Below are 16,511 nucleotides of genomic sequence, written 5' to 3' on the forward strand. Positions count from 1 at the left end.
GGCGTGGGCGCGATTGAACAGTGGACACATAAAAACATACTCCGTCATTATACAGGACGACATTCAAACTGCAAAGTGTTAACTTATATGTGTGTACAGTCGCAATAAAACACAACATTGTGCTTTTGTAAAATAATTTCAAGCAATCCACCCCCCGAAAGGCGCTAATTGTAAAATTAAACTAAAATGCTCATGGCTGCACGGGCATTCATAACGGTGCGCATCCACGGCGAGGAACGAGCAGAACAGAGTGAATGTTTTTCAGTTAATTCCTACTTCCATAGGAATTCATTTGAAACGCTCGCTCAACCACTATCAATGTCAGTGTGGACGAGCATATTTTACTTTCGTTTTTAAGTTGGCGATTCAAAAGCCCCCAGCGGTGTCACACATAGATTAACCAGTGGTAAAATATTCTCACCGTCACAAACCTAGTATATTTTTATGTAGATACAATAGGCCTACCTGATTTTGAACACAAGAGGGCAGTATAGCCCTATGTATGACTTGACTTTTATGGGACTAAATAGTACAATTACTATTTTTAAACTTATAAATAATTATTAAATTGGAAAAGAAAAGAATAAAATGGGTTTAGTTGTGATATTTTTATACTTTTATATAGAAATAAATGGTTTAATTACATTTTTAGAAGATGAGGCTTTAAGTGTTACTTTACTTTAGTCCCTCACTATAGCAAAACCATTTGAGATGTTTAATATCCGTTCACAATTTAGCATCTTTAATGTATTTTCATCATTTTGAAAAAGTTTGGTGTGAATAAAATAAACCAGTTAGGAAGAGTAGCTAAAAACTCAGAGTCTGAAATATCCAAAAAATCCACATTCAAACCAAAATATCTGACTTCCTTTTGCTCTGAGCTAATAACTGTAAATTAGAAAGTTGTCCGGCTCGGTGAGACCAATATATATACTGATTTTTGTAACTGTTGGTAAAACTAACCCACCCACTTTTGTCAAACGCATGTTGAAAGTGACACACTTCCTGCTGCCAGTTGGTGGCGCTATAACTTTGACTCACGATAGTTACATCCATCTGATCTGCCTCTTACCACGAACACACTGCTAAAGTTTCATCAAGATCAGTTAATGTATGCAGAAGTTATAACACTTCGTCTCCTCTCTTTTCTCGCCATAAATTTGTTTCCTCGCCACGGCCAAACCGTTCGAGATATCAAAAATCCGTCCGCAATTTAGCATTCTCAATGTCTTGACTTCATGCTGACTGAGTTTGGAGGTGATTGAATGAATTCTCTAGGAGGAGTACATCGCATTCCACAGCAAGCGTTTTCCAAACAACCCATAATAGCCGACTTCCTGTTGGGCTGGCGTGAAACTTGACAGAGGGAAAGTTGTTCAGCCCGATGAAATCTATATGTGTACCGAGTTTCATATTAATTCATGCAAGCGTGTTTGATATATGGACCAAGTTTTCAGACCCTGTTCAAGAGGGCGCTGTTGAGCCCCCCTGCCACGCCCGTTTCTGAAACTTTTCACATGTCTACTGGCTAATAAGTGTTATGTGTCTGTCGAGTTTCATCCAATTTCAAGCATGCTAAGAGTTTCAAACGCATCCGAAAAGAATATTAAAATTTGATGCGTTGCCACGGCAACAGTATCTAAGATATCAATAATCCTTTCACAGGTCTACATCTGCCGTGTGTTTACATTATACACATAAAGTTTGAAGCAAATCGGGTAAAAGTAAGAGGGTGACTTCAAAGCATTTTGAAAGTGACACACTTCCTGCTGCCAGTTGGTGGCGCTATAACTTTGACTCACAATAGTCACATCCATGTGATCGGCCTCTTACAACGAATACACTGCTGAAGTTTCATCAAGATCAGATAATGTATGCAGAAGTTATAACACACTTCCTGTGTCCCATTATTCGCCATAAATTAGTTTCCTCGCCACGGCCAAACCGTTCGAGATATCAAAAATCTGTTCGCAAGAATTCATCCTCAATGTCTTGACTTTATTCTCACCGAGTTTGGTGGCGATCGGATGAAATCCCTAGGAGGAGTATTTCACATTCCATTGTATGCGTTTTCCAAACAACGTATAATAACCGACTTCCTGTTGGGCTTTTGTAAAACTTAGAGCACGAAAGTTGTTCGGCCCGATGAGATCTATATGTGTACTGAGTTTCATATTATTACATGCAAGCGTGTTTGATTTATGGACCAAGTTTTCGGACCCCATTCCAGGGGGCGCCGTCGAGCCCCCCTGCCACGCCCCGGTACCAGCTTCAGCCCGGCCCTGATGGCCGCGGGTTCTGACGTGTGTGCAAAATTTCAAGAGTTTTTGAGCGTGTTAAGGGCCCCAAAAGTGTCAAAAAGGCAAAAAAAAAAATAATGAAGAAAAAAAAAAAAAAAAATCCTTACGGAAACAATAGGGCCTTCGCCCTTTCAGGGCTTGGGCCCTAAATAACTCATTGTACTGATACTTGCCTCACAGCTGAGGATGCAGGAAGACTTTCAGATTGTGTGATGATCAGTGAGACCAGCACTGGTAGTTTACCCCATCATCTTCATGATCTAAAATCAAAGACACATTTGCTAAGTTTCAACAAAGTTATCTGTTAAAATGAATGACCTGTATATGACTTAGGGCAGAATCAGGTAATCGCATTAATTTAAACAGAGAACGAGTGATCAACTATTTTAGCACTGTTCGGTGGTGTTCAGTGACGCTGTTCAACTGCATTCAGTATTGTGGACTAATGTAAAATACACCAGCATGGCACCTCTGGTTATTAAATTATTATTTACTATTATTAAGTACTTTTAAATGTGTACTCACGACACAGAAACTCAATTGCTTTAAAATATATTTGCAGACGGTTAATATCGCCGACTCGATTCGTACCTAATTTACACTCGTTATTGTCATGTTGAGTAGCTGTAACGCTTTATACATTCGTTATTTGGTTAAACATAAACATAAAACCCACCTTTGATTTTCCTCTTCTCTTTATCTTATAATTCGAGTCCGGCTCCGGCCTCTCTATGGATTGTTGTGCTCGTGCTCTGAAGTTCCCGCTCTCCATCTATTTGAAAATGCAGTAACGGCTGCAGCGACCTTCAAGTACACCTGGCTGCAGCCTGCAGATCGGGGCGGGGCTGCACCTGGGGCGGGGCCCATAACGCTTCTCATTGGTTAGCAAAGTGATGACGTCGATCGAGGCGGGGCCGCACCTGGGGCTTCTCATTGGTTAGTGGCACAGTAATGACGTCGACGCCACAGTAAACAGGAAATGCGGTTGAAAATGCGATCTTTAAAACGCATGCGCCATATCGCGCTGACAGCGCATGCGTCGTATTTGCGTTAAGTGGTGACGTCACGCGTCTTAAAAACGCATGCGCAAATTTGAAATAATACTTTAATAAAAAGTATTAAAACAGCTCTAAAGTAATAATGAAAGCAGCAAAAAGTAGTAGAGCGCATATCCATAGTTTAAACTATGCCTGATCTAAGGTAAACATAAGGAGTTACAGAGTAGGCTATATATTGTGTAATATCTGTAGTATTTTAAAAGTTTTTCACATTCTGTTGCACTTCACTGTGTAAATTACAAAATTACTGTAAACATTAATGGCACCTTATATATTTTTTATGTTAATCATTCCTCTGTAATAGTTATTGTTTCTTTTTGTGCATTAGGTTATTATAAAACATTTATGCCAATAAAGTAGTTTAAATTTAAACTAACTACATACAGTACATTGTCAATCTCTGTATCCCATATTATGCATGCCAACTCAAAAAAACACACTCATACCAGTGGTAACTTTTATTTCAAAACAAAAAAATTGTGTAAAAGAGATATGCACACATACAGATAATCACGTACATCAACCATACACACACGCGCGTACGTACACAGACACACACATGCGCGTACGTACACACACACACACACACACACACACACACGCGTATATTCACACATACGTACACTCACTCACACACACACACACACACACACACACACACACACGTACGTACACTCACTCACACACACACGAACGTACACTCACACGTACGTACACACACACACGTATGTACACTCACACACAGGTACACACACACACACACACACACACACACACACACGTACGTACACACACACACACACACGTACGTACACTCACACACGTACGTACACTCTCACACACACACACACACACACACACACACACACACACACACACACACGTACGTACACTCACACACATACTTACACTCACACATATGTACACTCACACACGCATGGACACTCACTCACACACGTACGTACACTCACACACGTACGTACACTCACACACGTACGTACACTCACACAAATACGTACACTCACACACGTACGTACACTCACACACGTACGTACGTACACTCACACACGTACGTACACTCACACACGTATGTACACTCACTCACACATGTACGTACGTACACTCACACACGTATGTACACTCACACACACACGTACGTACGTACGTACGTACGTACACTCACACATGTATGTACACTCACACACATACGTACATACACTCACACACAATCTACTCAGCCTGAAAAAAAAAAAAACAGTCAACCGAGCAATAGCCCTCAACCTCCTTCTCAGAATAAAGTCCCCGCAGGACTCCGCTTCTGCCATCACCCACAGACCCAGGTGGGCAGTGCTTGTATACTTCAGTGCAGTGCAAGCACAGAGTCAACGAGCAGGGCACCCGGAACTGCACTCCAGTTCACAACACCTAAATTAGATCAAATACAGAACAAACAATATTGAATAATTTTGAAGAAATGCATTAACATAGGACAGAGTCATACAAGGAATTGCTTTTTTATATATTTTAAACATATTATAGGAAAATGTTATACAAGATATGCTTGAGTGTTATTGGCTTTGTCTGTAAAGTACCTAAGAGACTTTATGAAAAACAAACTAGTTAAAAAGTTGTCAACACAAACTTTAATTTGGCTTGAGAAAGCCTATCCTAAAAGTTTGAAATAGTTTTAAAAGCTTGAAGGTTTTCATAACCTTATATATATATATATATATATATATATATATATATATATATATATTTATTAATAACAATACTATCAAAATACATTTAATCAATTTATCCTACAATATAACTTTGTATATTACTATTAACTCTTAAATCCTATATTTCTTCTCCTGGTTCAGTTTTTGCCACTGTATTTCTTTTTAAAGGAGAACTCGGCAACTCTAGCGAACTCTAGTCACTGCATGTTTTCCCCACGAGCTCCCCCTACAGCTGTGGTGGGGCGTATATTTCACAACACGGTCGTAAAAAACTCTTTTGCGGCAGCCTCCTCCCCCTCTCTACCGCTGCTCATGTGCGTTTGTTTTGATCGGAGCAAGCCAACTGTATCGTGTGGAGCTATGTCTACCGAGGTGGGTAATCTGGTAATACATCATACATGCATGTGTGTTTATGTCGAATTGCCGTAAAGCAATTCGTGTTTCGCGCTCGTTCTCGTTCTCGCTTGTTCTTGTTCACGAGACTTCCAATTTCTATCTTGCCGGGACGGTAGTCCCCAAGTTGCAAGGTTGGTTTTCCGCCTGGGAACGCTGGGGGGAGCGGGGAAAGTCACCAATATCACCAGAACAGGTTGTTTAACCATCCAAATGAATTCTAGACAGTTTTATTAAGTTAAAAAAGTTACCAAGTTCTCCTTTAAGGGTCTTGTTTTAACACTTTATCCTAATCCCACCAAAACCACACACACACACACACACACTATACACACACACACACACTACACACACACACACACACACACACACACACACACACTTAGACCTACGCTGTCCTAGTTATTTGTGTGATATGATGAGTAAAGTTACACGATCTCATTTTTACACCACTTAATTTTAACATCACACTAAACATCACTTCAGAATTAAAAATGGTAAAATAAAATGTAAATAAAATTACAACAAAAAAAGAGTAGCTTGCCTGTAGTGTACCAGAGACTTTGAGTGTACTCACCATGCAGCGATGAACATCAGAAATGAAAACATGCTAGAATCGACGTCATGACTTCACGTTCACGGCACGCCATAACCAAAGAGAAGAGATGTTGGCGGGAAGAGACGTGCAGCCCCGCCCCAGGTGCGGCCCCGCCTCGACTGACGTCATCACTTGTCAGTAACCAATGAGAAGCATTGTGGGCGGGGATGCACGTGCAGCCCCGCCCCAGGTGCACCCCCGCCAAAATCTGCAGGCTGCAGCCAGGTGCTTCTCGCGACCTTGGGCAATCAGTTTTCTGTTGCCTATTAGCAAAGTTAACATTTAACAGTTATAGTGGATAATGGAGAACAAACGCCATATAATGTACACACGATGACTTAATACTAGTCATTAATTGCATTAAAAAGATTAAAAAAAAAGTGTATAGGCCTAACGTTACAGGTCAAATGGCTAAAAAGCATTTGGTGCAAAGCTAATTTAACTCGCTAAATTGACGCTAAGTGGCTTAAACATGTATATTTTCGACTTGTGAACTAAATATATACATAAATCATCAGAACTTACCTTTAAATTTCGTCTTCATCAAGTTTGATAAAATAAACTCTGGACCGTGCTGCTGTCGTTTAACGATAGCCTGCTTCCAGCTGTCAGTTAGGAAAATTCCGTGGCTGAAGCGATTTCGACCAATCAGCGTCTGGTTGCTATGCCAAATAATGAACAGAGCAACCAATCATGAATGAAACAGTAATTTGGCCCATTACTGTACCCTTGATGTGAGAACAATTATGTACCTTAATTTCAATTGTACCTTAAAAGGTACCAAACAGTATTGTCAGAGGTCTTTCCTGTACCATTAAAGGTACTATCATTGAAAAGGTACAAAAATGTTCTTTGAGGAACATAATTTGTACCACCGTGTACCTTTTTTTCTGAGAGTGTGTAGTTGTTGTTTACTGGTTTCCATCTCTTTGATTGTGCTCTCCAGCAGTTTCTCTTTCTCGCTTATTTGTTTGCTCATATCCTCCAGTTGTGTGTCTTTCTCCTCAAGCTGATTCTGTTTCTCTTCAATGTATTTGGTTATTTGTAGCAGTTGTTTTTCTATTTGTTGCATCTGTGATTCTTTCATATCAAGGTCTTTTTTTTTCTTTTCTTGGAGACCTGATTTTTCTCTGATTGTTTCTAATTGTTGTAAGACTCTTTCCAAGTCAGTCTTGGATGCCTTTAACTGTAGTTCAGTTTGTTCCAGTTTTTTCCCTTGATTTTTGAAAAGCCTGAATATCGTTTGGTGAAGTACCTTCACATAATTCACTTCAAGCTCTGAAAAAGGAAATCACATAATGATGTCTACATTTATCTACCAGATGGTATTTAATATATCCCTGATACATAACTTATTAAATGTATATGACTAGTTCAGGCAATGTCAAAAAAAAAAAAAAAAGTGTGTTGTGCACACCTTGTAGTGAGAAGGGTGCCTGTTTATCTGTTTATTTTTTACCATGCTTTCTCCACTTATGTGGTTAGCCAGCGAGGTAAGCTTGTTGTTTGTTTTCCTTTTCTCTCATATGTGTAGTAAAGATGTGTAACCATAATTGTTACCTGGCTACTTTTGTTTTTTGTTTTTGCCTTTCCCTCTCCAGAAGCTTTTCCGTTTGAACTAATAATCAAGTTATGTTTAAATAAACGTATTCTTTAATTGTACTCCTTGCTTGGAGGTTTATATAAGTTTCAGAGTGGGAGATGGGACTCTGGGTACCTCTGTCCTGTCTGTGGGGTTCTTATGTTCTAAACCCAAACTTCTTTTTAATTTCTTGAGAGCTGTGGTGGAGCAGCACTGTCAGACCTTGTAACACTCCCTAATGTGTCTGTCCTGATTTATAACACACAAACATAGTGAACTTTAAAGGTCCCGTATTATGCCCCTTTTCACAAGATGTAAAATAAGTCTCTGATGTCCCCAGAGTGTGTATGTGAAGTTTCAGCTCAAAATACCCAACAGATCATTTTTTACAGCATGTTTAAATTGACATTTTTTGGGGCTCAGAAAAACGAGCTGTTTTAATGTGTGCCCTTTAAATGCAAATAAGCTGCTGCTGGACGACCCAGGGGGCGGAGCTTCATGAGCTCGCGCTCAGTCTCTCAGGACAAATTCATCTCACGGAATGATGATAATATCAGAAACTCTCAGTAACGGTGTTCATTTCGAGTCGGACAATAATGCCTACAGAGTCAGAGTGCTGTATAGAGATGAAACAGGTATAGTTTAGTAGTTTAATTACGGTTATTATAACGTATTTGTCATCTGCTTGTATGTATCCATTATTTATTAATAGCCTACAAGTCTGCTGTTTCGGACCAGGTCCGAATGATGATCAAACATGTACTGATGAGTTTAATAAAGTTTATTGTACATCACACAAAAGATGAAGCGTCAGTTTTACTTCAGAAAATCACTGTAAGAGCTGAGTAAACACAGTAGGCTAAGTTATAAGAAGTGTGCAAGTAGCCAGTAGAGTTGAGGGAGCATTCCTGTGGGCGGAGGTTAGTCAAAAAACGGTTCTAGTGACATCATTAAAGAAGGAAGTAGAGGGATGTAGTCCAAACGAGCCGTTCATTGTAGTCGACTTCTGTTAAATAAAATATCTTGCTTGGCATTGAACTTTGAGCTTTATAATTTTACAGATATTATTTATGCTCTAACAGCAACATTAGCCTACACACTAACTAAAGTTTGAAACATGGGATCATGAAGAATGGGACCTTTAACAACACTCACCTGTCATTAAGGCAGATTCCTCCATTTTCATTCTTTGATTCTCCCCACATTTTCTATTTGACTGTGGAAGTAAAGAAAAAGAGTCTTAAGAGTCCATTATGTCAGTTACGCATGGAATCAGTAACCAAAAATGTCTTGACATACTATGACCATATAGATCTGATGTTATTGATTTTAGAGTCACTTCTGATTAGAGTTGATTCATATTACTTTTGGTACTTTAGACAATCATGTCAAACAATCATGTCTTATTAGATCACATTTATGACCTGATTTACACTTGCTTACAATATAAAGTGTATGTAAATACTGGGCACATACAATAAAATAAAATAAAAAATCTATTAAGGACAGCAAAACAGCTGCTTATAATGAATCCTGCTGAGGTGGGATTTTGTGTGGGATTTAGGATCCCTGTGCATAATGGATAAATCAAATCAAGCTATAAAAAACTGAGTATAAGTCAGGGAAACAGTAATGCATTAAAGCAATTACATTACGTTAATGGTTAATGTACAGTAGTTCTTAAGTCGACTTACCTCATGAAGTGTCAGATGAACTTGTCTACCTTGAGTCTTTGATGGCTGATTTACTGGTTTGCCATCAGAATCTTCCCTTGCTGAGGGAACAAGACACAATTTAAAGCATGAGCATGTGTTTTATTGGATTTGGTGTATCAGTTGACTGATCACCTCTAGATTAATTTCTTTCTGGTAGGAGATGTTGAGGACATTGAGCTGATGTGTGAAGTTATGGGATGCTCACCTTCTAATCCTATTGTTATTTCCTCTGCTTTGTCTTTACTGATGACCTGACACAGGTAAACCCCTATGTCTGATTCACTGAACTCTCTGAAGTTCAAGGAAACATTTCCTCTGTTTAGCTCTTTAGTGGACAGACCTGTTCTGCCCTCGTAGTTCCTTCCTTCTATCACCTCTCTGTTCTTATAGAGACAAGCACAGTCTGTCTCCTTAAACCATCTGATCTCCATGTCAACAGCACTGATTTCAGGAGACAGATGACATGGTATGGTGACATCAGACCCCAGTTTGACCTCAGCACTCTGAGAATCCTTAGGGACAATAAGACGAAACTCGTCTGTGAAGGAAGAGAGAAACACATGGACTTGTGTACATGACCTAAATTATGCTATATTTTGTGTGTTAATGAAATAATGTCATGTGACAGAATTGTAAGCCTTACTGCTGCTTGCAGATGCCATTATTCTCTCCTAAATATAGGGAGAAAAAAGCTGTTGAAGAAATAAAACATTTCCATCCAACCACTCAAAATCACAGCATCACAAAAAAATTACTTCATATTTCAAAATGATCTGAATACTGACATTTGTTGAATTAATCAACAACTAACATCAACAACTATAGTAATAAAATCAGTTAATTGTCTGCTTATGACCGGCTTTGTGCTTATTATTACAGTCTTTAAGTATTGACGTCATTGTCACAGTAACACAATAAGTCTTATTATTGTTAACAGCAGAATGTTTGTATCATGAATCATGGACAGAATTTTTTTTTTTTTTTGTCTCACACAATTACGCCACATTTTAAGATGTTGCATAGTGTCTACTTTTAAAGACTTTTCCATTCGTTCACATTTTAAACACAGAACACTGTGTGTGTGCGTGTGTGTGTGTGTGTGTGTGTGTGTGTGTGTGTGTGTGTGTGTGTGTGTGTGTGTGTGAACAGACCCAGGGCTTGTTGCTTTACCTTTTCTGTCGAAATATCTCCAGTCTCAGTTGAATAATGTGCAGAGGACCTGAAGCTCTCACAAGTTTTGTGTCCAAAAAAACAAAACAAAAAAAACTCTGCGTTTTGTTTATATAATTCTGTATGTGATTTTGTTGTAATTGTTCAGAGTAGTCTTCGCCTTTCCTGCTGTTTACTGTGAACCCTGTCACACTAGTTAAGCATTCAAATCTCTTTCACTTTTACTGAAAGTACACTTACTTTCACTTGCACTCCCAGAATTTGCTTCTGCTGTTTATATCCTCACATTCATTATAGGAGATTTTCTATTTATCTGTGTTTTTTTTATCAGGTTATTTGGATGACCTTCATCAGAATGAAAGGAGTTTCGTTAGCCAACTCAAAATGAATTTGGATGCCTGGTTTGATATGTTGCTTAATCTTCAGTGTGCTTGCCTTGTTGGATAGTTTATGTTTCAGAAACTGTTTTGTGGATTGAACTTGAACAACTTCAAAGTTTACCTAATTCTGTGTATGACTTCTATGCATCCAACATCCATTAAGGTGACCATATTTTAGTTTTCAGAAAAGAAGACGGGGGCGTGGTTTGGGGAGGCGTGGTTAAGGGGTGGGGACGTGGTTGGGGGATGAATGCATCAAAAAATAATTGACAAATGCATTCACAACCTTGCAACTATGTTATTGTACTTTAATACATAAAGTAATACATCCTTTCCATTCAATATTTGGCCCTCAACAATAGAATACTATTTAAAAAAAAAGTGTAGCTTTAAGTGGGGAATTTCTTCTGTAACTCATTGGTAAATGTGCATTTGCGCTTCGGCATGTTGCAGGCAGAAGTGCTCGTCACATGCAGCACCGCAGGTGTAGATTGCCCTAGTGCCGGTCAATTTAATGGCCCAATGAAAAATAATGAAAACCAGGACATTTTCATCACTTTATAAAAAACAGCCAGGACGGCCAGGACAGGACGTGAAAACAGGACATGTCCTGGGAAAACAGGACGTTTGGTCACCCTATCCAACATCCATGTTCTATATCTCCACTCTGCCCAACCCCAAAAATAAGGTATTTGTCAAATGATTAGGCCCATGAGATGTGTCATAACCTAAAAATGTGAACATTGCCAAAAATGCAGCAAAGCACATTCCTGTCATTGCTTTTGAACCACCAGGAACAAAGTAAAAGGTAAAAACTACAGGAAATTCATCTATCTCAAATTATGTTTAAATCTAGACCTGTCGAACACACTTCTCATCCTCAAGAAGAAGAGTGCCTTGGATTTTCTTCTATTATTATACACTTCTCATCCTTTTCCTGCATGGCTATCATGTGTTCCAATAATTTCAGAGTGTTTTTTAGAGTGTCACTGTCACTAACTCTTTGACCCTTTTTGCAAAAAGACGTCAAACTGTTGCAATTCAGGCAGGATGAATCTTATTTTATTTATATTCAGAGTAATTGTGTAAATAAAATGTTTGTTATTATTGTGTCATGTTATTATTGTGTCATTTAGTCCAGGATTTCCTGACTTCACAGTTGTAAATACAATGGATGGATATCAGGTTGATTATTATGACAGTAACATTATTATGATAAGCCGCAGTGGATGCTGGAGGCTTTATCTAGATATAGCCTACTGAGAAGAGCATATTATTTATCGTATTCAATAATAATTTACGTGGCATCTGCTGTCACAACTACCCATAGCCTACATATTTGGCACACCGCCTGTTTTATTTAGCTGACCATCTCTAGAAATATGTGTACCAAAACTGCGCGACACACTGGACAGTGCAGAGAGAATGTATTTACATTGTAGTGAAGTTCATAGCAGCAGTCTGTTGTTTTGAGCAATACACTGAGTTTATTTCATTAACACTGAGTATTAACATTAATGTCACACAGAACAATGTTTTATTTTTTTCTGCCAGCTAAACTTCTAAAGCAAAGTCACAGATCATTGGGCGACTCGCAGCATAGGTGCACAGAGTGGTGGTTCATTTGTGAATGAAGAAAATGTGGGGGGGATTGCATTTATGAGGCAATGATGTGCGCTGTGGTTAAACCAAATAAAATACAAATATAAACACACTGGTGGTTTCGCAATACCAATCCATATGTGATCATTCACAAAGAATTTGGTTTACTTCATGCTTCCCCACACCACTAGATGGCAGTACAGACCAGGTATGTTCACATAGAGACCAGGTATGAGTCTGACCACTAAATGCAAAGAACAGCAGACATTAATTGTGCTATTAAATACCCCCAAATAACCAGAAACCAACATATAAACACCCCCAAGTGCTAGAGTGGTGCATTTAGAGAGCAAGCTGTTATGGGTTTATTTGTGTGGAACCTCCTATTTGGCAGATCATTTAAATGCAGCCCATTATAAACAAACTGGAATGCAGAGCCCTATATGTGCGTTAAAGAATGCTCAGTTTCCGCTGCTCTAAATTATGACTATAACCGGGCGCATGCATTGTCATCTTCGACAGATGGGGACAAAGAAGAAATCTAGAGAAGTCTGTCATATAAATGCAAATGATGCATATTAAATGGTGTGAGTGATTGCAATCAAGGTCAAAACCATATGGATAATGCAGGTCAATAGTAATACAAAACATCTTTTCTGGAAGAAATACTTCTAGGTTTAAATTATTAATTTCACTCTTAGCTTATGCATGGCTGTAAGAAAATGTAAGATGGACTGAATGATCGTGGTAGTCATTTCCTGCTGACTGGGAGAAAACAGCCTGAGCAGTCATGAGTCATGTCCATTAAAGGTGCTCTAAGCGATGTCACGCGTTTTTTAGGCCGAAGCACATGTCACATACAGCAAACATCTCCTCACTATCCGCAAGCTGCCTGTCCCCTGAATGCTCGATGGTGTTTTAAGCCCCCAATGGCTCCTTAGAGGCAGCTAACCCTACCCTCAACCTTAAACCTACCCATCCCCGCGCTGTTGGGGGTTTAAAACACCAAACACCCCCTTGAACACACTGTAAAAAAAAACGCGGCCTCTGTAGACAGCCCAGGCTCCACAAATGGCAAGAAAAACAAACTGGCCCAGCCTAGACCACGAAACATAACTAACAGTGTTCAAGCCAATAACCGACAAGAATGATTTGGGGGTGGGGGTTAGGGGGTTAGTGCGCATGGGAGGAGAAGCATGAAGAGGGAAGTTAGCTAGAGGAGAGATGTCCTAGACAACGAAAACGACTTAAGTTCAAATTTTATATTCTTGAGAATTTTTATATGGCTGACACACGACCAAACAGACGATGTTCTGATGAACACATAACAAAGAATAGGGAAAAGAAGGAATGCGCAAAGTCCCGAATTTACATCGGAAAGGCGTTCAAAAGGTGGTGAGAACTCCGCCGGCAGAAGGGCTTCCGATCCGACATTCAGGTGACTCTGTTTTTGCTGAACAGGTGTGTAAATCCAGTTTGGTTTTTCTAAATGGTTCATGACTGTTTCAAGAAGCACGGGAGGGTAGGGACGGGATGAGGAGGAGGGAGGGTTTTGTTTGACAATACTTAGAATGTCAACAATAAGTGACATCACCCAACATCGCTTAGAGCACCTTTAAAGGTCCCGTTCTTCGTGATCCCATGTTTCAAACTTTAGTTAGTGTGTAATGTTGTTGTTAGAGTATAAATAATATCTGTAAAATTATAAAGCTTAAAGTTCAATGCCAAGCGAGATATTTTATTTAACAGAAGTCGCCTACAGTGAACGGCTGGTTTGGACTACATCCCTCTACTTCCTTCTTTAATGACGTCACTAGAACAGTTTTTTGACTAACCTCCGCCCACAGGAATACACAAAAAAAGGGGGCGTGGTCTTGTTGCGCTCCCACGGAGAAGAGGAAGAGTTGCGTTTGTAGAGTGTGTTTGTCGCCATGTCGTCGAGACGCTGTTATTTTCATCCCAGAGTCCAATCAACTTTGTTTGGCCTTCCCAGGGACGCTGTACTTAGAGATCAATGGTTACAATTTATGCGCATGCGCATGCATCTCCACGTTATGGTAAGAGCATAGACTGTAAAAAATATGGACAAAGCGTCTGTGACGTCACCCATAGACTTTCTGAAGAACGGTTTTGAAGCCGTTTATGGGGGGTATGGGCGGCGCCATCTTGGAAAATCTTAGGAAATCCTAACCCCGCCCACCTTCTGGCCAATCCATATATGGGTAAAGGACGCGAGTCCGGTTATTCTGCAAATGGAACAGCGCGCGTCACTCAGCTCACTCTGCTACTCCGGTTATCTCTGTATGTATATTTTAGGCAACAATAAAACGAAATATGTTATAAAACACCACACTTACTCTTTTCGTTTTCATTTAAAGAAATCTTAAACATTATTGCCACACAAATGTGGTTCAGGCAACGCGTATTGATTATATTCACTGCATATAACGTTAGCCTATTTATAACAAAAAGAAATATAAAACACAACCCTGCCTCTTTTCGTTTAAATATAATATAAAAATATTAAACATTTTAATATGGTCCAGGCAATATGTGCATTTGTACTAAACAACAGATGTTGCAGTAAACAACATTACAGATCATCTTCGTTGTATTAAAATTTAAAATGACAAAACTCAACCCAGTCTCTTTTTGTTAAATTTCAATTTTATCAATATTAGCCATTATAAAAGTATAAGTAAAGGTACAAGAAGCTATACAAATAAAGCAAACAATTCAGTCAAACATACAAAGTCAGCGCTCTAGTCTAATCATACAACGGTAAAGTTAAATAGCTTATAAAGTTATGAAACTTCACTTAGCCCTCAGCCAAAACGATTGGCAGGGAACAAATTATAGATTCACGAGACCAAAAATCGCCCGTTAGATATACACAAGACGAATTATATCTCATGTTTAACCAGACGCCAGAGTCAGCGGCAAACGTCAGAACGACTAGCCGAGGAAAGGCTGTTCCAAGCGGGGTACATGAGCGCCAAGCGCCCGGTGATCGCCTGCATCTCACAACCTGGATCAAATTTTCATAAATCTTTATAAATAAACCACAGATTTGAGCTTTAAACAACTACATTCTCGCCTGAAAAACTCTTAAAACTACATTTCATGATGCAAAAACAGTAGTATTATATTTCAACTGTATATTAAAAAATGGCGCTTCTTATGTTGTCATTCTCCTTGGCGCAGCCTATGCTCGTTATCAGCTGTCAATCAAGCTGTCAATCAAAGTTAACCACGCCCTTATTTGTCATACATTTTATATCTAAATACTATCTAAAATAACGAGTTAGAAAAAAATTCACCCCCCTCACAGTTGTCAGGCACTCGGAACCTATCGAAAAATACAATAAAAGTCCATGGGACCAACCTGTAAAAACATGAATTTATGCTGTGAAAACGGACATTTTAACATGGGGTCTATGGACATTTGCTCCCTTTTGGGACCTGCCCCTAGCGGATTTTCGATGTATTGCAGTTTTTCGCACTTCCGGGTAGGCTTCATTTTTCAGATTAGAATGTTGCCGCTTGGCTAAGAGGCGTGACCTTTCCGGGCAATGTGCGCTAAGCTGCTGTCGAATCACAACACAGGAACCGCTGGCACAATCAGAACTCGTTACGTATTTCTGAAGGAGGGACTTCATAGAACAAGGAAGTCATCAGCCCGTTTTTAGGACAGTGAAAACAGCGGTATACAGATAAGTAAATTGTGTGAAAAATACTGTGTTTTTTTACACGCGAAATATGAACACATGTTATACAGTGTGTGCAGAATTATTAGGCACGTTGATTTTCTGATCATATTTTATTTCCAGGAACATTTTGCCAATTCCAAACCATATTAAACTTAATAACTACTATTAATTTTCTATTTAATCATGTATAAGTGATATATAATTGTTCATGAAGGCTGGAAATGAAAAATGTCTTATTTTCAGGTGTGCAGAATTATTAGGCAAGTTTTCTTTTACAGA

The 16,511-nt window shown here is 39.1% G+C and overlaps 1 protein-coding gene across 1 annotated transcript; it reads right to left on the bottom strand.

Annotated features, from left to right (window-relative positions):
• Nucleotides 1–6,208: 6,208 nt before the first annotated feature.
• LOC307159143 (uncharacterized protein) lies at nt 6,209–10,734 on the bottom strand (the record flags this gene model as incomplete). Its single annotated transcript, XM_079872354.1, has 7 exons — nt 10,541–10,734; nt 10,014–10,041; nt 9,576–9,908; nt 9,350–9,429; nt 8,811–8,871; nt 6,956–7,351; nt 6,209–6,336 (listed from the first exon to the last, which is right to left on the bottom strand). Exons 2-7 carry the CDS (start codon nt 10,030–10,032, stop codon nt 6,209–6,211), a joined length of 1,017 nt encoding a protein of 338 aa, XP_079728480.1. The 5' UTR covers nt 10,033–10,041; nt 10,541–10,734.
• Nucleotides 10,735–16,511: the final 5,777 nt, after the last annotated feature.

The sequence above is a fragment of the Squalius cephalus genome (assembly GCF_949319135.1).
Source record: "Squalius cephalus genome assembly, chromosome: 5".
NCBI classification, from domain to species: Eukaryota; Metazoa; Chordata; class Actinopteri; order Cypriniformes; family Leuciscidae; genus Squalius; species Squalius cephalus.